This window comes from Plecotus auritus, assembly GCF_963455305.1.
Source record: "Plecotus auritus genome assembly, chromosome: 2".
NCBI lineage: Eukaryota > Metazoa > Chordata > Mammalia > Chiroptera > Vespertilionidae > Plecotus > Plecotus auritus.
Genome location: NC_137771.1, coordinates 23,883,886 through 23,905,107, shown reverse-complemented (window position 1 = coordinate 23,905,107; position 21,222 = coordinate 23,883,886). Strand labels below are relative to the sequence as shown.

The 21,222-nt window shown below is 39.6% G+C and overlaps 1 protein-coding gene and 1 pseudogene across 4 annotated transcripts in view; both read right to left on the bottom strand.

The window, feature by feature from the left end:
• Positions 1-3,276: 3,276 nt before the first annotated feature.
• Positions 3,277-21,222, bottom strand: part of AGO3 (argonaute RISC catalytic component 3) — a 111,314-nt gene continuing 93,368 nt past the window's right edge. For all 3 annotated transcript variants that reach the window (XM_080653238.1, XM_080653237.1, XM_080653239.1), the window contains 3 exons: positions 16,735-16,836; positions 14,236-14,435; positions 3,277-13,659 (listed from right to left, as the gene is read on the bottom strand). In XM_080653238.1, coding sequence (XP_080509364.1) covers positions 13,551-13,659; positions 14,236-14,435; positions 16,735-16,836 — 411 coding nt within the window. In that variant the 3' untranslated portion in view covers positions 3,277-13,550. The remainder of the gene's footprint in view (positions 13,660-14,235; positions 14,436-16,734; positions 16,837-21,222) is intronic.
• Positions 19,425-20,473, bottom strand: LOC308242562 (suppressor APC domain-containing protein 2-like; annotated as a pseudogene). Its single transcript has one exon. The product of its transcript is annotated as a suppressor APC domain-containing protein 2-like (transcript).

Here is a 21,222-nt window from a genome sequence, read left to right as displayed (position 1 = left end):
CAAACTTTAAATAGCAAAAAAGTACTTTTGTTTAAAAACTTTGCCTTCTGCTCATCATAATTACATATAGTCTTCAAAGAATTAAAATAACAATCAAATCCAAAGCCTGGCCCCCAAGTGCACAGTGATAGGATTCAGCATTTGGTGTTTCTAATTATACAGTGATTACATATATATATATCATAGCTTGCTCCCACCCCCACCATATTCCCTTTTAATAAATGTGCTAGTCAAGTTTAGTATAATTCAAGGTCTTATCTGGTCCTATAGCATAATACAAACTCAGACTCACTCCATTGTTTTAACTGATGCTTCTGCGTAACCAAACACTAACAAAGGAATTATAGATAAACATTTTGAAATTCTGAAGTCTTTATATTACTACAGTAAATTGTTCTTACTTATGAAAAGCCAACAAAATATATAAGGCCAGGCCAGGTATAAGACAGGGTAGGAAAGATGAAGAAGGAGGTTGGAGAATCCAATCATTTAACCACGCTGAAACTTGGTATCAGTAGAAATATTTGGCAAGAACAGTTAGTGTGGAAAAGGAGGATGGAAAAAGAAGTTACTCTGATTTTATGTAATAATTCAGTTTCAAAACATACTCATATCGACCCCCAAAAATAGTTCATATCTGCAATACAAATAGGCACACACGGTCAAGATGGTTAAAAAGGAAAACTTGAAAGGCTATTTGTCCATCTGCAAGACATCTGCAGGGGGCCTCACCCTCCCCACATGTCCTATATTTACATTTTATTTTCAGAAGAGTCCCTTTAAAAAGGGTACTATTTCCTCCTCCATTACCTGGGTTTTAAAAAAAGCAGCAGTTATCTACAGTGGGAGCAGTGAGCAATGCTTTAGGGGTGTGCATTTGTGTGCAACATAAATGTTCTCTAGAGTGAGTGGTCAGATTACATTGGAATGGTTATATTACAACTTTAGTCCCCCAAACACTAAAGAAACATTATTTTTTTCTATATAAACTTATATAATACATAGTGTTATAAACATAGAATATTTACACACACACACACACACACACACACACACACACACACATATAACCACACACACCACTGCTTCCCACGGCCTAGCAAGAATGATCTTTATTCACAAGGTACAGTAATACTTTTATGGGTCTCTCTGTAACTGAAGAGAGACATTAAAGCTACAAATTACAGCAAAAATCGTTTAAAAGTATTCCTGATATGTCAATGTTCTTAGCTGTCTCACTCAATAAGATGGGTTTATTATTTTCCAAGCATGAATCTCTCCAACTGTTTACTTCCAGTACTTGCAGTTCCCATTATTCTATAAAACTAAGACAGATACCACCAACTGCCTACAACAAGGGGATGCCAGCATCTATAGAGATAAAAAAATAAGTGTTGACTGTTTCCATACCCTGTGTACCTAAAATGCATTCTTTTTTCTTAAACAAAACCAAAAACTTGTTTGTTGCAACAAGGAATTGCTTACACAGCCTGTAGTGATGTGCCCTTTGTTATTTCCTAGAAACAAGACATCCCCCTGGAAATGGGTAAGACTATCAAAATGTAAGGTTCTGCCCTTGATCCATAAAGATAACTGGGTCAGACACAACAGGCTGCCTGGTATCACCTGCAGAAGTTTAGAATTGAACTAAAATGAAGAAAAAAAACTTTCACTATTTTTCAACTTTTACAGATACATTGTGATTGGAAAGCAAGGTTCAATTCTGCAAAGTGATGAGTGAAATAAGCAGACTTTCCTTCTTAAAACTTAACCCCCTAATGAAAAACAAGGTACCAAAATTTTGCCCAGGAACAAAGGGATAACTATGTGGTTGTACAGCAGCCTCTAATGGCAATATGCAGCAAAAATGCCTAAGGGAAAAGGCAAAGTTAATTTCTGACTATCTAATGGTTTCACCACATTAACCCACCTCACAATATAATTGCAGCTGCCATAGCACCACTACAAGGAGTTGGTTTTTGAAGCTATACTTTTTCCAAGGATTATTGTAAGGAAAATTCAGCCTGTGTGCCAAGTATCTGGCAGGGGAGAAAACAACAGGATAAGCATACCATGATAAGGCCCAAGTTTTACCTGTTTGATGACCTACGGTAATTAAAGATACTCCCATAGAGGCAAACTATAAATGAACCCTTCATACAATAGGATTATATTATCTTGAAACTTCTGATTAGCTTTTCTTTTGGAGAATTCAAGCACTGTCACAAACATCCTAGTCTTACAGCAACTGTGTGAGGTAGGTGAGGGCGGTTATTATCACTACCATTTTACAAGGAGAAACTAGACAGAGAGATTAAGGAAGTTGCCTAATGACATAGAACAAATCAGTGACAGAGCTTTGACTAAACTCCAAGTCTCTGGCTCCAGTTTTAGAACTCTTTCTAAATTCTCAAAGCAACAAGTTCTCAACAGTCTTTTTCCAGTTGTGATCTTTTAGAAGTTCCTGCAATTTGAAAACACTTTAAAATGCCTTCTCCTTTACAGCTCAGGTTTGACTAGAAAATGAATTAAAAATGTTTTAATATGGAATTTTGCACACACCAAGAGGGATATGTGAAAGATGTATCTATTTAACTGAAGTCTAAATAAATCAATATGTAAATTAAGAGGAAAGACTAGTCTAATTGTTGCCCTGGCCAGGTGGCTCAGTTGGTTGGAGTGCCGTCCCATACACCAAACAGTTGTAGGTTCAATTCCTAATTAGGACACATACCTGGATTGTGGGTTTGATCCCCAGTTGGGGTGTATACGGGGTGGGGGGGGCAACTGATCCATGTTTCTCTCTCATATCAATGTTTCTCTCTCTCCCTCTTCTTGCTCTAAAAAATTAATAAAAACATATCCTTGAGTGAGGAGGAAAAAAAAGAAATGTCTGAGTGTCCATTCAATTCTTTACATATTTAAGAAAACATGTATCAGAATAAAAGTTACAAACCTTTTAAAGTTTAAATTAAAGTTTAATTCATTAAAACCAGAAGCTATATTAAATTCTCCTTATTCTCTGCTGCAGGTTGAAGTATTACTTCCAAGAATAATTTTATCACATTTCTGTCACATCATATTTCATATATATATCCTGTCCACACTATCACTCGCAAAAAATTCTTTGGCTAGAGATCATACCTGCAGCATTAACACTTCAATCTTTATTCCCACTTAACCAAGTTCGGGTTTCTTTCCATCTATATTAACTAAAGTTACATTACAATGATTCTCACGATACCTTTTTTGTTTTATCCTTCCCCTTATTAACAGTGTGTGTGGTGGTGGGGGGTGGGAACTGCACAATTCATAAATGGCATAAAACACTGACTCCTTACAAAACAGAATGGCCCTCAAGTAAATAAAAAAATGATATGTCAAAGGAAAAACTTTAGAACCCAAACATAAAAAAGTGCTCAGTCTTGCAATCAAGCTGTAACTTGTGGCATGTAATCCTTCCCCAATTAAAAGACTTGATTATTTTCTCATAGTAGAATCCTATATAAACTGCCTTTAAATCCCTTTTCTTTTCTTTCTTTTTTTAAAGAGAAGAAAGGGGTTGTACCCTGGGCTAAGAAATGAGAAAGCTCCTGTAAAACTTTTAAAGAATCTAATAGAGACAAACCATGAAACGTTTCCGTTAGTGCTTGCTATTCCTGGCTTTTGATTTAGAAAAAGAGCATACACGTCCTAGTTGGTGCAGCTCAATTGGGTGGGTGTAGTCCTGTGCACAGAAAGGTTGTTCTATTTCTGGTCAGGTCACATGCCAGGGTTGCAGGCTCGAGCCCCAGTAGGGGATATGTGGGAAGCAGCAGATTGCTATTTCTCTTTCTTCCTTCCTCTATCTCTAAAAATCAATAAAAAAACATATATTTTTTTTTTAAAAAAAAGAAAAAGAGCAGATGCACATTTGCAGGGTCATCATCAATACTCTGAGATCAATCACTTTCTGTGAAACAGGGAGATATCTGCAATGAATTACCATTGGAGAGCCAAGTCTATTGCTACCTAAAACCAAAGCTTCCTCTTGTTATGCTCCTTGGCCTGGGACCAAACTGAATCCATTAACCTGGTTGGACTGTGTACGTGAGGCAAAATTCCTCCTTCTACAGCCTACCAGTGTTTTTCCTAAACCTTTCACCCAAAGCATTTTTGTTACAGGAAAGACTACCTTGTCTGGAAAGGCCATGTTGATAGCAATGTCATGGCTCTAGTTAAGGATAAATACTTCATTTAATTTTTTTATTATAATTCAGAAGCATCTGTGAGACATCTCAAATTTAACGGGGGTAGATGCAGTTTTACATCTGAGGCAACATGAAATAAACGGGTTACAGAGGCACTCACTCTTCTTAGGTCTCTTCTGTAGGTTCAAATAACAACTTTTACAATGTGATTTGAGAACTACACAAATATTAAACAACTGTAAGGTGTCTATTCAAGGATCCTAGCAAAGAAACCTTTTCCTCACTCCCCCTCCCCCACTACATACTCTCACAATCCCATTAGTTCATTTCTTTACAAAGGCCTCCTGCTTCCATAGGTTCTTATGATAAAGATTAGAGGCCCAGTGCATGAAATTCATGCACGGGTAGGGTCCCTAGGCCAGGCCAGCGATCAGGGCCGATCAGGTTCCCCACCTCCTCCTTCCCTTGCTCCCTGAGCGCCTGGCCACCATCGCTGGTTGCCCACCATGTTTCATGCCGCCCCCTGGTGGTCAGTGCACAACATAGTGAACGAGTGAACTCCTGGTCTCCTGGTCGAACTCCCGAGGGCACACTTTGCATATTAGCCTTTTATATATATAGAAGATAGTCACGCCTGCAACATCTTTGTAGAGAGTCTTTCCTTCTTTGGTTCTAAAAATGTTATTGAAGGGCCAAATTAACGAACTTCTCTGTTTGTCTGTCCTTCCAACTAAAGCCATCCTATATAATAAAAGGGTAATATGCAAATTAACCATCACTCCATCACAAAGATGGTGGCGCCGCCCGAGTCCCCCAGTCCTGGGGGGGGGGAGGGGCGGCCGCTGAGAGCGGGCAGCGTGAGCAGACAGCCGGAATGCTTGCTTCATCGCCACAGCGATGAGGCAAGCGTTCCGCGCCCCGGCACAGATGGGCCTGTGGGCCGCGGAGAGCCTCTGGGCAGCGGGCGCGAAGTGGCCCGGCCCCACAGAGAGCTACTGGTGCACGGATTTGTGCGCAGGGCTACTAGTAAAATATAAAGATGGAAAGACTTAGGTATTAAATACTAGAGTAATCTCCCTCTCTGGCACAGCCTCTTAAACCAAAAACATAAAATTATAGATGTGCAGACAGTCAATTTTGGAAATAATGAAAAAACCCCCACAAAGTTCTAATGACCAACATTAGAATTCCCATCTGTTTTCTACGCATATAAGACTGTTCGTGACAGTTCTTTTTGGGGATGAACTATTACTTAATGCACAAATATTTCTTTCTGAGGAAGTAGACTGTAAACACGAACAAGTCACCTAGTACTTCACCGCGTTAACTCAGTACTGATGCCAGGTACCTTCATTTATGGAGCCAAACAGTTAAAAGAGCAAAATAAGCTCTATGTGTGAGGTTCCCATAAGCTTTCAGGAGGAAGAAAAAAAAAAAAAAAAAAAAAAGAAACAACTATTCTACTCCAGACTGCCTTAAAAATGTTAGACTACAATTATATGCCTGCCAACCTCGGGCAATGCCGAAACTTAATGAATACAACTATTAAAGTTACAAGCACAGTAAATATTCTTAAGAGGGGGGCATAATGAAGTCTTTTAATAATAAAGTATTTTCTAACTGCTTGAAACATATTTAGCTTTTATTTAGTAGCAACAAATTGCTATAATCAGAGTGCCAATCTTCAACTGTGGGAGTGGGGGTGAAGGAAGTAGCTCAGATTAGTATAGAAAATGCAAAAAGAAACATGTCAAATGTGTATATGAAACCTCATGCTGACTCACTTTAAATTATAAAATTTTATGTAATATAAAAATAACATTTTCCAAATTATAATTACTTGAAACTTTCTCATTTACCCCCTCTCAGTAGACGAATAGGCTATAGTTCATCAAAATGCCATACACTGAGCCCTGAGGATGGGGTAATATTTATCTTCTAATCTCTTATAAAATAAAAAAAGGCTTTCAAGCAAAATCACAGTGTAAAAATACTATGGGGCCTGGCTGAGTGTCAACCTTTGAACAGTTTGATTCCCGGTCAGGGCACATGCCAGGGTTGTGGGCTGTATCCTCAGTGGGATCATAGGAGGCAGCCAATCCATGATTCTCTCTCATCATTGATATTTCTCTCTCTCCCTCTCCCTTCTTCTCTGAAATCAATAAAAATATATTTAAAAAAATACAGTGGAAATATTTTACCTGCTTTTCAATTGATTCATCCATAAAATATTTTTAAATTTTTAATTAACTGAAATACTACATTAATTCGTGTTTATCCCTAGCTCTACCTAGCCACTTAAACTCTATTTCTTCATTGATGCTTAGTGTTGAATATACCTTAAAACATGCTAGGGAAAAGATCAGGGTAGCAAAGTTTCCATATAATGTAACTGGGGGGGAAAAGGAGGAGGAGAATCCCATTTCCAAAGTCACTTATCAATGACTTCTGGCCTATAAAAATGGTATCATAATCCTAATGCTGGATGATATGACCATTTTAAGCAGTTTCAATGCAGCTGAAGTTAAAAAAAGAAATACAATACTCATTTATTTGACAAGTTGCTCCAAAACTGCAGATCAGATCAAGTAAATCCAATCTGTAGTGTTAGTTTGCTACTTAAGGTAAAGACATCTAACTTATAGAAAAGCCCCACTTCCCCTCCACATTTAGAAATCTGTCTAAAGACTGTCTTTAATGCCCATTATATAAACAACATTGAATAATTCTAAGTTAGAAAATAGTGTTAATGGTTTATTGGTAAAAGTCCAAATTCTAGATTTATAGAATTAGTAGTTTGGTTGGTATATTAACATTCCATCTTAATCTTTGCTAATAATATTACAAAGAAAGAGGAAAAGCTAGACATATCTATAAAAATAAAATACCTTAACATCTAAGCAAAATATAAAAGTTGCACACAAATTGCCAATAAATATAAACATTAGAATAATTAATATTAAAAAAATAAACTCATAATTGCTATTAAGACATTATAAAAATGAAAAAGTTTAATGTGCATGCATATTTGCAAACAGACAGAACACTCCAAACAAACAATATAATCTTACTATCATTATTACATAATGCAGCATTGAAGGTTACTGAGGTGTGGTGTTTTTTTGTTTTTAGTTTACTCCTTTTTGGAGAAATGCTCACCAAATTCACGAGCAAGAACTGGTTAGGGATCATTTACTGCTGTTTACTGTTTCCTAGTCTGGGGGAAAATTGCTTTCTGGTAGATTACCAAATTTCTAATAAGTGTGAATGGTCCCGCTATTACCCTTCCTTTTACTTATTTCCCCCAAAGCCCAATTTTGCACGTTCTGTATCTAATGAACTGATCATAACCTTTTAGATACACTGTCATCATTTTTCTTAGTTCCCCCATGCTAGAAAAAAGAGAGTAATTTAAAATATTTCTTGATTCCTAAAACAGAAAACTTCCCTAAATATAGAGACATAATCATTTTACTTTTTCTCTTATACTGATTTCCATGACTTGGCTGTCCCTTTATAAGCAGTCTTCTTTAATAAAAAATATTTAGAAGTGGTGGCCAATAGATATTTACAAAAGGGTCAGTCTATGCTGGGGGAAATAAGGAAAGGTGGTCTATGACATGTAATACCTTTCCCTTTGGGCACTTGCTACTTCACCCATACTCTTCTTAAAAAAGTTAAGCAGATTTGCTGTTTTATGTGCCTTACAGATTACCTTCAACACAGCTGAGAACTGAAAGCATTTAGTTTGTTTTCAAACTTACAAAATATATTTGGTGAGCATTTACCTAGATACTTGACTGAATAAACGCTTTACTTCATTCCCTTGGACCAGATTCAGGACAACAAATAACATTATTTATATGAAACTGTCATCCTCTTGGAGTTCTAAAATAATTTATTTTTAAAAGTTTTAGCCTCATGCTAGTTGAAAAATAAAAATCTACAGCACCATCTTCTGAAAAGGCACTTTCTAAGAACCGCCTTGCTTTAAAAAAAAAGATTAAAAAATTTAATACAGTGTTCACCCCCAAGAATAACTTTGTTTTACCCTAGATAAAACATTAGATTTGGTTACTTCAGACATTGATTACAGAAAGAAAGAAAGACCAATGGCTGGATATATGATTGGATAGGATTTTAATTTTGTCACACTGTTTGTTATCTGATTTCAACAGGTTTCTCATTGGCAAATCTCAATCATCCATATTATATGTATTATCTATCTTTAATTCAATTAGAACCTTTAACTTATATACTTTAAGAGCAAAAGATTCTTGAGGCTTAATCAACAATGTAAAAATCTAGAGTACTATCTTTGATGGGTAAATAAAAATAAAATTCAACCAGTAGTAGATAATATTAGTACAAGCCTTGATATCTTAGTTAAAAAGAAATTATTTGGACTGACATGGTAACTTGTAAACTGAAATGTACCGTTTTTAAAAGCAGGAAAATGTAAAAATATTTTTCCTTTGTGGTATTTATAGATATATGAAAAAGTAGAGGAGGAGGGGAGATATTATTCTTCCTGGGAGTCAGCTTATGTTTCACTAATCACAGTATAATTTCTAACAGTGCCACTGATCAAGAATTTTCTTAGTATAAGCAACAAGATTTTTTTGGAGAAAATTCTGACTTTCACATTTCGTAGTACTGATTTTACCCATTTTTCTTGGCTTATCTTTTGACTCATATAGAATCACAAAAGTGCTTTATATGATTAAATGGGAGGGAAACAGGAAAATAAAGACAGAGTTTAGAACCAAGGTTAGACTGCCACTCAGGAAGGCCTCACTTGATATAGTCTCCCAGCTATTATGATTGTAGCTTTAAAACATCCATGAATTCTCAAAAAGAATGAAAGGATTAAAACTTCATACGGATAAAAAGCCAAAATAAAGATGGTGGGCCAATGAATCTTGACTGGTAACTCATAAAAGGTAATTTAAGTAGCAAGTTACTGTTCAGGCAACCTGTCTTTAAAAAGTATTCAATAGGAAAACATCTAAGATGATGAGTTAAGCAAATATTTAACTCTGGTTTTATGAATCTGAATAAAAATTATGCAGAGCTATCAAGTTTGACATAGTAAGCAAGACTACAAAATATTCTAGCTAAATACAAGTAGCTGGCTTCATCGCCTTCATAAAAATCACCACCCCTGCTAAATTCATGTCAGCATGTGAAACTTACCAAATTCCTTGAATGACAGTCTCTAATTCCTAGCTTATAATCCATCAAATTACTTCAGATCTATTACTGGCACTCTTTGAGTGTTCACCTTTTCTTAAAACACCAAGATCCTCTGTCAGCAGCTTCTACTAAATGACAACTCAGCTTTTATTTCCCTAGACATACCTTAGGTCTGTCATGAAGTCTAGCATACTAAAATCCATTTTAGGATAAATATAAAAGTAAACATTAGGCAGTGGTGGGTCATCAGAGAACCTAGTTTGGAAAACTAGTACAGGACTTTTCGAGTAGAAGGCCAGAAGTCCCTATGCTAGAATGAAGAGATGAATCTTTATCATGTGCCTTCCAGAATACCCAGTACATTCCTACTAGAATCCCTTCTAGAGGCTCTTAAATAAATTAATAGGTTACAAACAGGAAGATTTCCATAGAAGAAAATTTTTTTTTTTCTGAGAAACATGTTAAAAGGAAAAATATTAAGAAAAAATAAAGGGCATCTTTACTTCTGTGAAAATATGCCAAAACCAGTACTGAAGAGGTTGAGGTACACTTTTTTCCAAACTGCTAAAGTAAAAATCCATGTTTCGGTTAGAGGGGATCAATGGGGAAAAAAGGAGACATCTGTAATACTTTCAACAAATAAAGATAAATTAAAAAAGAAGTAGTGCCCTGATATTAAATTGAAACTAAAATGGCAGCACCCTTTGTTACCATGGTATTTCATGTTCTTAATCTTATTTAGAAAAAGAAAGAGTGGGGAGGGGGTCTAACACTAGCCTTGAAACTTGCTCATCTCCTTATTGTTTAGTGCAGTAACTGTCAGACTCTACTTAAATAAATATAGCAGCTACAGTATTATAAATGTATGGTCATCAATGCCAGTAACTTGCTACTGTAATATAACATATCAGCAATTTACACAGGCCCATTTGCTATCTAGAGTATAATTAAACTCGCAACTTTTCTTCACATGAAAATCAAATATACCAGTTGCTGGCACTGACATTTTGAAGTCACTCCCACATCACAGAAAACAGCATTCATCATATAGTTAATGAGCAAGGGCAGGAACAGAAAGGTCACTGTTCAGTTTCATGGCCATTAAATTCGAACAACCTTCTTTAAAAAATGAAAAAGATCAGGAATTCTACACCAGAAGTGCCATAATTAAAACAAAATTCAAAAAGGCATTTGTCTCTTAGTCTTTTATCTTAAAACTCTTAAGTACAAGGTTTCTTGTAATTAAGTTTGACATACTAATTTGTTAGTAAGCAAAGTGAAAATATACTATACATACTCTTTCAAGTTAACCAACCTTAAACTACTAATGTTGAAAGTGTAAGAAACCCTGAAAAAGAACTCACTTCAAAGGTAAAGGTTTATATTTAAAAAAATTTTTTCCCTTTGTAAAAGTCCTTCCAAATAGATGTAAATTATGGGCTTCACTCTAGCGCAAGTAAAATTAAGTAACTGGAAATTAGGTAAAGCAGGAAATAGAATACAGTGTCTACAGTTCTTCCCTGGGCCCTAAAGTTTCCCACATGAATCTGTGTAACTTCCATTGATAAATGAAAATGTTTTCTCATACCGAGCAAGCACACAACAATCAAGTTTTTACCATCTAGAAAACACTATTTTCTTCTCTTGCCCATGTTTCTAACTACTATATTTAGTAAAATTTCAATGTAAAACCCCCAAACACCTTGCTTTATAGGAATTTTTTGGAGGAGAGCAGGGAGGGTTGGGAGAAAAAATGTATATACTATACAAATATTACCTCATGTAAAGAACTTTGAAACAGTGTTGTAAATTGCATTTCAGACACTTCAATATAATAAACATACAAAATACAGTACTTTCTTAGTTTTCTGGTAGAGGGACAAAAGATTTCATAACTATTGGAGGACATGGGCTCAGATTTTAGGCTCAAAATACAGTAAATTGGCAATATGAGTAGATTACAGGTAAGAGAGAAACTATAGAGCTAATCCATTTGTTTTCATAAACAGATGGAATTTTGAAAAGTTAACAACAATGCCCATTGGAAACAATCTGTAATATTTATACTCTAAACCAGTGCAAAAAAAAAAAATTAAAATGCAGATTTCATGTGTTACAAAGTGCAAAGCTCCCCTGAAACCAATGTTACTGGTGAACTTGGTTTTGACAGTTTAATGGTACTTTTTAATATCTTAAAGTGAAATCAATAAAATAAAAGTTTTGCAAAACTTTCCCCCACATTTCAGTGATTTAACTCAGTTAAAATAATCCAAGCCCTAACTCCTTTGTCACCATAACCCTAATTTTAAAAGGAAAGTTACATGTGATAAAATAGCAAATTAAAAAAAAGTATCATTTTCCTGATTCATTTTAATAAATAAAAATGGGCACCTAACCAGTATGATTCTTCAATAAACATGATTTATTTCCAAAGAATTTAAATACCTTCTAAATACTAATATATTCATGATCATTTTTTTAATTAAAGTTCAATTTTATTTTTGATATTTAAGGTCAGGCTCAATTAGGATATTAATTTCCTTCATTTTCATTATGATTTTTAAAGACAAGCTTTAGACTTGAAAATTATAAAACTTTCCTTCTGAAATTAAGGCTGTATTACTTTGCTCTTTTAAAAATCATGTATGTGCCTGCTTCTCCCACTGTCTGTGGTAAAGATGTCAAACAGACACAGCTTTCCTTTAAAACTGCTTATTGCACTATAAGATAGCAAAAACAAGTTGTCAGTTCTTAAAATAAACATGATTATATTTCTATAAAAGATGTTGTCGATACAGTTCTATAATTATTAAAGCACTATTCTAATAAATATAAAAGAAAAGGAAGCTATGCTTCAAAATACATACATATATGTTTATATATATACACACATATATATATAAAATATATATATGGAAATCACATTAATGTATGAGAGGCAAGTAAAATAGCAAAAAATTGTTTTTTTAAAAAACCTCAACAACCCCTTCTTTTTCTCCATCCAATTTCAGAAGCCTCATCCTACAGAGTTCCAATCATTTAAAATATTTACTCTTTATAAAAGCTTCAAAGGATTTCCACGTATAACCCACAGAAACAGAAGGCTTTAGAATACATATCACTCATAGAGAGAAAGAGTTATAACTTCTGACAAGGTTTTATATTTATAGCAGCTTGAACAAACTCACTGGAGAAGAAAGAATAGTTTAGGTTGCTACTGCTTATTGTATACATTGCACAAACGGCAAATATAAGTTCAGAGCAGGAGGGGACAGACACAGATTCTCATAAAAACATACACACACACACACACACACACACACACACACACAAAATAATTTTGCTTCTTAAGAAAGCAATATCAAGAGTTGAGGACTCAGAATTGTGTGTGAGACAAGACACAGGAGTAGGTGTGCAAAATAAAAATAAAAGTCTAGTTTTCCATGCTTCATATTCAAATGAACCAGATACATGAACATTTGAATATCACTGGTAGCATTAAGGAAAAAAAATGTAGGTGATGAGGCAAGGGAGGTGGAGCAAGAAATAAAAGTGTTGGTGAAGGATAATAAAAGGGAAAGAAATTTCCCAATGAACTATAAAATATATACAAAGAACATATATATCATTTATCAATGGAGATCCAGATATATATGCATATGAAGTATACATGTATACACTTAAAGTATACACAGATACTTTACAAGAATACACGAATGCACATTAATTTTGTTGCACACATAATTGTGAACAATCACTGATTATTCATGTAGGTGTGTTTTTTTTTAAATTATTATTTACCTTTTCTTTCTTTCTTTCTTTTTTTTTTTTTTTTTTGCAAAGATAGTTGTGCTGCCAAGCAACTTGAGGTAAAGGCATTAAAAGGGTTAGACTACAAGAAAGTGAAAACAAAACAATGGCGATACTTCCTACAGGAGACCGCACAAAAAAGCAGTTGGCTGGTTTCATATTGCATAATGGTGCTGTGTCCCTTGATAAAGTAAACAATCTTCCTTGTATCAACATAAAAATCAGACCCTGGTCCCCACAGTGTTGGTTTCTGTATGGCTGGAGGCATCCCCATTCAACGGACTCCACTGGAAACATACGTTGTATGTCAATTCATCTTTCAATTGTTCCTCTCGGCGAATATTCTCAGACTTTTTAAGCGAAGTACATTGTGCGTAAGGTATCTTGGTGAATCTGTACAGCCTTGGCAAGAGCTTGTGGATCTCGCCCATTGCTCTGTCCTGAAACGTGACTTCCTTCAGCACTGTAAGAGAATTGGCAATGAACACACAAACAAACCCTATCCTGATGTAATAATTCTGAATATTATTTGTTGTAGAAAATTTCACAAATATTTTTAGAAATAGAGGCTGATATAATCTTACATGTCTATCACCCAGCTTCAATAATTAACTCATGACCAATTTTACTTCTCTCACTTGCTCAGGATTATTTAGAAGCAAATCCAAGACATACTATAATTTTGTTGATATATATCACTTTTATCATCAACAATCTTTCCCTTGAGTTAATTTGATAAAGCAAGTAAGTCACTATATCATTCTATTACTAATAAGCCTAGACTGCACATTTTAATGGGAACCCTTATCTCGGGCAGTCAGTTCTGACTATCACTGCTTTTCATATGGATCACTGACTCCTCTAGTAGGTCATGGAACTTTAATTCTAAACGGCAGTTCTTTATGGCAAATAGAGAGCCACATACTTACATGGAGCCACATACTTACATGGAAACAAAGAAATGTCCCAAGAAAATCCTAATATGCAGGCCATGTGTGAATTTAGGTAAAAATATGTATTTGTTACACTTTTATATTACCTGTCATGTTCTTTGTCTACGAGATGATATCTGGCTCTGAATGCCACCAGGTGAGCATAATACGCTGGTGCAGGTATAGAAACAGATCGTGTACAGCGCACGTAAGTGTGGCAGAGCTGGTAAGTTAGCAGCTGAAGTTCATCTGCAGTAAAGCAGTTATCATCCCATAAAACATGATAGTGTGAAGGACGGCTGGTACCCTATAGAGAAGGCAATGACATATTCTGTTGATTTCTAAACTTTTAAATAAATATTTAGCATAGATGAAGTTATATAAAAAGTCAGCTTTCTACAATAGTAAAACATATTCTAATTTAATAATGGATTTAAAAAAACATTCAGTTGGTTCTGGGTGCACATCCAAAAAAAGTGAAAGCAGGGACTTGAACAGTTATTATACACCTATGTTCAAAAGCAGCATTAGCCCAAAGATGGAAGCAACCCAAGTGTCCATGGATAGATGAATGGATAAACAATATATGGTATATACATTTAATGGAATATTATTATTCAGCCTTAAAAAGGAAGAAAAGTCTGACACATACTACAACATGGATGAACTTGATGACATTGTGCTAAATGAAATATACCAGTTACAAAAAGACAAATATTATATGATTCACTGATATAAGGTACCTGGAGTACCTTAAGTCATGGAGATAGAAAGTAGAATGGTGAGGCTGGGGAAAGGGGGGACGAAGAGTTAGTGTTTAATAGGGACACAGTGTCAGGAAAGATGAAAAAATTCTTCAGATAGATGGTGATAGGGCTGCATAACAATGTGAATGTACTTAATGCACTAGAATTGTATACTTAAATATGATTAAAATGCTAAGTTGTATGTTATGTATATTTTACCACAGTAAAAACACCAGAACATTTACTTGAGCTTTTATGTATTAGTTACTATGTGAGGTAATACGGACTCAAAGAAAAACAAAGTAAAACATTTCCTGTCTTTTGGAAAACATAATTTGTAAAGGACTAGAGGAGACAGAGCATCTACAATTATAAAACAACTAATACGTGGCTATAAGACATGGCACTTAATCCTGTATGAGAATACCAAGGCAAATAATTGTGGAAGTAAGCCTCGGTTCTTCACCAAGTGGGGAATGAGTGAGATTTGGCATTTTTGTTGCGGTTAGTGAGGAGACACTAGAATGAACCACCTTAACAAAAGCACAGGGGGCATAATAATTCATGGTGTATTTGGGGAATGGCTAACAGACCAGTATGAACAGAGTTTGGCACAGGAAGGGAAAAAGATGAAGATGAAAAGAACATTTGGAATCAGACTGAATGACATCCTTAAGAATTGCAGCGAAGGCATTATTTTTATTTTATTTTTTACAGTTTTTAGGTGTGATGAGATTGGGGTTTTCTAAAAGTAACATCAGCAATAATATGGAGGATGGATTAGGAACAGGAAGAGATTGAAAGCAAAAGGAGCAGTCAGGAGGCTGTTGCATTAATTCTGGTGTGAGACAATGAAGGTATGAACTAAGGAAAGGGCAGTGGCAAAGGTGTAAAGGAGAAAAATTAGCTCATACTTCAACAAATATTTGTTAGACACTGTGTGAGATTTTAGAGATAAAACTCAAATTATTATAAAATCTACCCCCCAAATTACAGGTTTATAATGCCTATATATTATACATTCATATACATTCAATATTAGCTAATCATTCACTATATGCCATGTCCTGTATAAAATGCCAGGCACACAGTAATGAATAAGACACATTCCAGAGATGAGGCAGGTAATGTATAAATAAAATCATCAGAATTTGGGCTATAAGGAGAATTAAAGTTTTTGGTTAAATACATTAGGGAAATATTCCTGTCTTGAAGATTCATTTGCATTATCAGTAATATCCAAAAGTTCTAAAGTAAAAAAATCTTATTTCCAAATTTATTTGAACAGAGAAGTCCTTTTTTCTCCTCTGTGGTATTTACAGCAGTAGTGTTTCTTGGTATACATGGTAAATATGTACTCTAATAATATAGATTTTTATCTCTAGAAGGTCCTTTTGACTTTATTTTTAACTACCCTCCATGAAAATGTACAACATCGATTGTAAAGAGGAGCATAGATAAATGAGTGGGACAAGAATTTTAAAGCTGTAAGAATGAAACTTGGGTTAGTGTATGTGAGATGTATATATATAAAGCATTAAGATACAACTATACAGTAAGGTACATTTTCCTGAAATTTCTACTTTAATCAATGGCAAGCAGCCCAAAACAGTTTTGGGCTAGGAATACAGAGTCACTCTCTGCTGCTGGGATGTTTAAGAAGCACTGAATTAAATAGACATGAGTTCCTCTCAAAGTAAGAAAGGGGAAGACATTTACTTCCTGAAAATTTCATCTAATTTTATGTGGAAACAATTTGGAGTGCATAAAAGGTTATTTTTCCTTTTTCTGACATTAAAAAAATATAGATATTAATGGGAGTTCCTGAATTAAAACATTTCATCCAAAGTGTAGGCTTACCTGTATTCCCGCATGACTACAGAGGTAAAAATCAAATTCATATGGGTGTGTAATGTCTGTATCAACTGTTGTTCCAGCTGGGATATTGCCACTTCTTCCAACCTGAATTTATTTGGTCAAAGTTTAAACAAGAAAGACAAATGTAAACAATGTGTCTGAAGGCACTTTTAAAAATGTATAAATATATAGGGTGATCTCATGATTCACTACTTTCAGCTTTATATATTACTTAAGCAGGCATTAAGAGCAGACCTTATTCTAGTCCTGGTTCCTATTCTTAAATGTTGCTGAAAGTGAGAGATGATAAACAACAAAGAGTCTCTACTTTAGCTGGTAGTGGATCCCAGTATGGCTGGAAAACCTAAAATTTTTTTTTTTCAAGTTACGTTAAGTGCTCTAATTTATGATACCTATACATAGCTGGTACTCTTTAATGTGTAATTTACGAAAATTAGCCCTTTCCTTGTTGAACAATATATTTTTAAAGAGAAAGAATGCTGAAAACAACATCAACAATAATCACTGTTTGTTAACCGTTTTTCCCCCCCCACATGTTCACGGGCCTTTATTTTCTTACACATATAAAAGTTATCTTAGATTCTGGCAATCCCAACATCTGGGGTATCTCATCTGTTGTTTCTGTGGCTCCCAAGGCAGAGTCTTCCTTGTGTTTGGGAAAACTTGTTTTTAGCCTGAAGGTGCTCATTTCCCTTGGAACTTGAACTCCTCCGGGGCAGAGGTTCTCATGGGGCAGTTTGGCCCCCCCCCCCCCACGCGAGTCACAGACATTCTGGTTGCTTTTGACATCTAGTGGGGAAGCCAGGGCCCCCCTCAGAGCACAGGGCCGTGGATTGGATTGCCCCGCCCTGAACACCACTGAGCAAGCCTGAGGGACCTCTCCAGATGTTTGCCTCTGTCAGTGGCCGGGCCCTGCCAACCTGGGACCCCTGAGATCCTGCCCTTCAGGCTGCAGGGCCACACGGGCAACTGATGGCACCTGCATGGAACACTGGGGCCGAGGGAGGCCGCCTTCCCTATCCTTTGCGTAGCCAGGTTACCCCTGCTACCTGAAGGGCCAGCTTCACGTGGGAGGTCGCCTGATGAGAGCCCCCTGGGGCAGACCTAGGCTGTCTCCCCAGATCCCTGGCCGTTTTGAACCACCCATCCTGGAGGGCCGGGGAGGAGCAAGCCAGGGGAGGTGGGGCGGGACATTACAGATGGAACAGCATATGTAAAGCCCAGCGATGGGAGGTGGGCTGCACAGCTACAGCCCGAAACCAGAGGGTTGGGTGGGGGCTCCAGGCTGCGCCACTGGGGCCTGGGTCTGCAAGTGCTGGGATCGCGGGAGGATTCGGAGCAGGGGACCGTGGGTTTCAGATCTGGAAGTGTCACAGGCTGCATTTGGGGAGCAGAGGGACCCCCAGTGAGGGTGGCTCAGGACCTGGGCTAGGTTGGGGGACTGGTCATGGGATGAGAGGGAGGGGCAGATCCAAGAACCATGGGAGAGGAAGACTTGGGGAGTCCCGTGGGCAGGCCCTCTTGGCTTGCATGGGAGCCCTGCAAGTCTGCCTGGGTGCCCGACGGAGACTGTCCTGCCCTTCGGACCTGCTCCCCCACCCCCCTCCCTGGAGGACCCGACCCAGCCTCCTTCTGAGTCCTGAGCTCCCCTTTCTGAGCAACATGCTGTCTACCAGCCCAGACCTGGGGCCAAGCTGGGGTGGGAAGGAGGCCACAGGTGGGGTGCATACCTGGCAGGGGTGCTTGGCCCACCAGGCCCCTCACAGCACGTCTGGGATTCTAAGGCTCCCCCCTCCCCCTGGTGAGGGCCACACGGGAGCCACTGGTGACCACAGCTCGCCCTGGCCAGGGTGGCTGGGGGGCCCCAAGGCCCTGAGTCTGGTCACAGATTGCTCTGTGGGCTTGTCTGGGTTGAGTCTCGGCCAGGAGGGATGACGGCTAAGTCATGTTGATTTGGGGCCCGGACTCTGTGTGAGGGGGCAAGCAGGCCATCCTCCAGCCTCACTCCAGGCACCTTCATCCATCCCGGGGGTTCCTGGAACCAGGTATAGGCAGACCCCATGCCCCCATCAGCGCCATCCCCACCCCCTCCATCTGTTCCTGCTGAGGGGCCCCTAGTCTGGGTGTCCTGGGTTGAGAGAGGTCACCTGCTTGGCCCTCAGGTGTCCCAGCCCACCACCCCAAGGTCCCCTACTCCCAGCCCCCACGTGAGACCTCAGTGGGGGGGCTTCAGGATCCATGACCAGCATGCAGGTGGTGCCCTCTGCTGGCTGCTGTCAGAAGTGCAGCCCCGCGTGACCAGGACCTTTTACTGGAGACGCCAGTGGGGTAGGGGAGACAGGCCAGCTGTAAACACTAGGCAGGCTGGACACCTGGTAAACGGGAGGAGGGATCCACTGACCGCGAGAAAGGGGTAGCAGCAGCTTCAGGCTGAGCCCGCACTATGGAGCCCTGGCCCAGGTTAGCCCCCATCCCCAGGCCAGGATGGAAGGGCATCCTGGGGGCAGCCCACCGGCCAGCTCCACCTGGGGCTGGGGGGGGGGCCCAGATTGGGAGGCGGGAGAGCCGTGTCCAGGCCAGCCGGGTGGTCGTCAGCCTGCGAGGCTGGGATCGAGGGGCACTGCCCAGGGCCAGTGTCCGGCCAAGAGGCCATGTCCGTGCCCGTGGCCTTATTAGATGAAGGTGGAATCTAGAGGTCCGGCGTCCTGCTGGCTGAGGGCGCGTGCCTCAAACAGTTGCTTGATGAGGGCGGACTTCTGCTCCAGCTGCGTGATCCGCTCGCTCTTGTCGGTCACCTCCTACGTGAGGAGCCGGTTCTGCTCTTTCAGCATCAGGATGGTCTGCTGCTGCCAGCCAGGCGCCGGGGGTGAGGTGGGGGCCAGGGCGGGGCACGGGGCTCCCCCCGCCCAGGAGGCCGAGGGCACAGGCCGCAGCCAGCAGCTCCCCCAGGCAGCAGGCCACTTCCTGCACCTTGGGCAGCAGTCGCCCCAGCGGGCGGGGGCTCCCCTCAGCCCCAAACTCGGCGCTGGCACGGCTCTGGCCCAGGAGGCACTGGCGCTCCTGCTGGTACCAGTCTCGGCCCAGGCCATCATCTGCAGACCCTGCAGCAGCACCTCCTTTTCCAGCTCCAGCTCCGCCATCTCCGCCATCTGCTTCAGCAACTCACAGTCCACTCCGTTTGTGATGGTGTGCCTCCAACGTTCGCCCCGGGCTCGGGGGTCCCCCATGCCCAGCTCCCTGCAGGTCACTGCACCCGCGTCCGAGCTCGGGCTCCGCGAGGCTGGGCGCCGCCTCCGCCAGGACGCAGTTTCTCCAGGCTCCTGGCCGTGCCGCCCGGGGGGGGGGGGGGGTGGTGGGGTGGGGTGGCGGGGGGAGGCGTACGCGAACACCAGGTGGTGCAGCGTCTGCTGCGGCAGCTGGCCCCCCGGGCCGGGGCGCGCGCCGGGCCCTGCGGGCCTCCGTCGGCGCTCCTCAGCGAGGCACGCAGACCGGCCACTAAGCGCTCGAAGGTCAGATAGCCGCTGGCCGGGGCCACCTGGCACAGGCCCTCCAGCACGCCGCAGGGCAGCTCGCGCGTGTTGGCGCTCCGCCAGCGGGACTCGATCTTACGCAGGTGCACGTAGCTGCGCTGTAGGTTGTCCAGGATGTCGAAGAGGGTTCCCAGGCTCTGCAGGAAGGCGCGCAGCAGGCCGGCCCCCGGCTGGGTCCCGACGCAGCCCATCCGACAATAGCCTGTTAACCATTTTTATGTCGGGTACTTTACATACATTATTTCTAAGCCTGGTAATTCTGCCAGTTAGGCATTATTCCCCTTTGGGGAAACTAAGCCTCGGGAATATAAAATAATTTGCCCACTAGCATACAATAAAGGGTAGAATTGGGAGTCAAACACAGAAACGAGTGCAAAGGCCCTACTACTTTTTATACTAGTTTTTTTTATTTTTTAAATAAATCTTTATTGTTGATTATTACAATTGTTTTTTTTTTCCCTCCATAGCTCCCCTCCACCCGGTTCCCACCCCACCCTCTGCCCTTACCGCCCCCACTGTCCTCATCCATAGGTGTACGATTTTTGTCCAGTCTCTTCCCGCACCCCCACAACCGCCCCCCAGAATTGTCAGTCCACTCGCTTTCTATGCCCCTGATTCTATTATATTCACCAGTTTATTCTGTTCTCAGGTTTTTAATTCACTTGATTTTTAGCTTCACTTGTTGATAGATATGCATTTATTGTCCATAATTTTTATCTTTACCTTTTTCTTCTTCTTCCTCTTCTTAAAGAATGACTTTCAGCATTTCACATAATACTGGTTTGGTGGTGATGAACTCCTTTAGCGTTTTCTTATCTGTGAAGCTCTTTATCTGCCCTTCAATTCTGAATGATAGCTTTGCTGGGTAGAGTAATCTTGGTTGTAGGTTCTTGCTATTCATCACTTTGAATATTTCTTGCCACTCCCTTCTGGCCTGCAT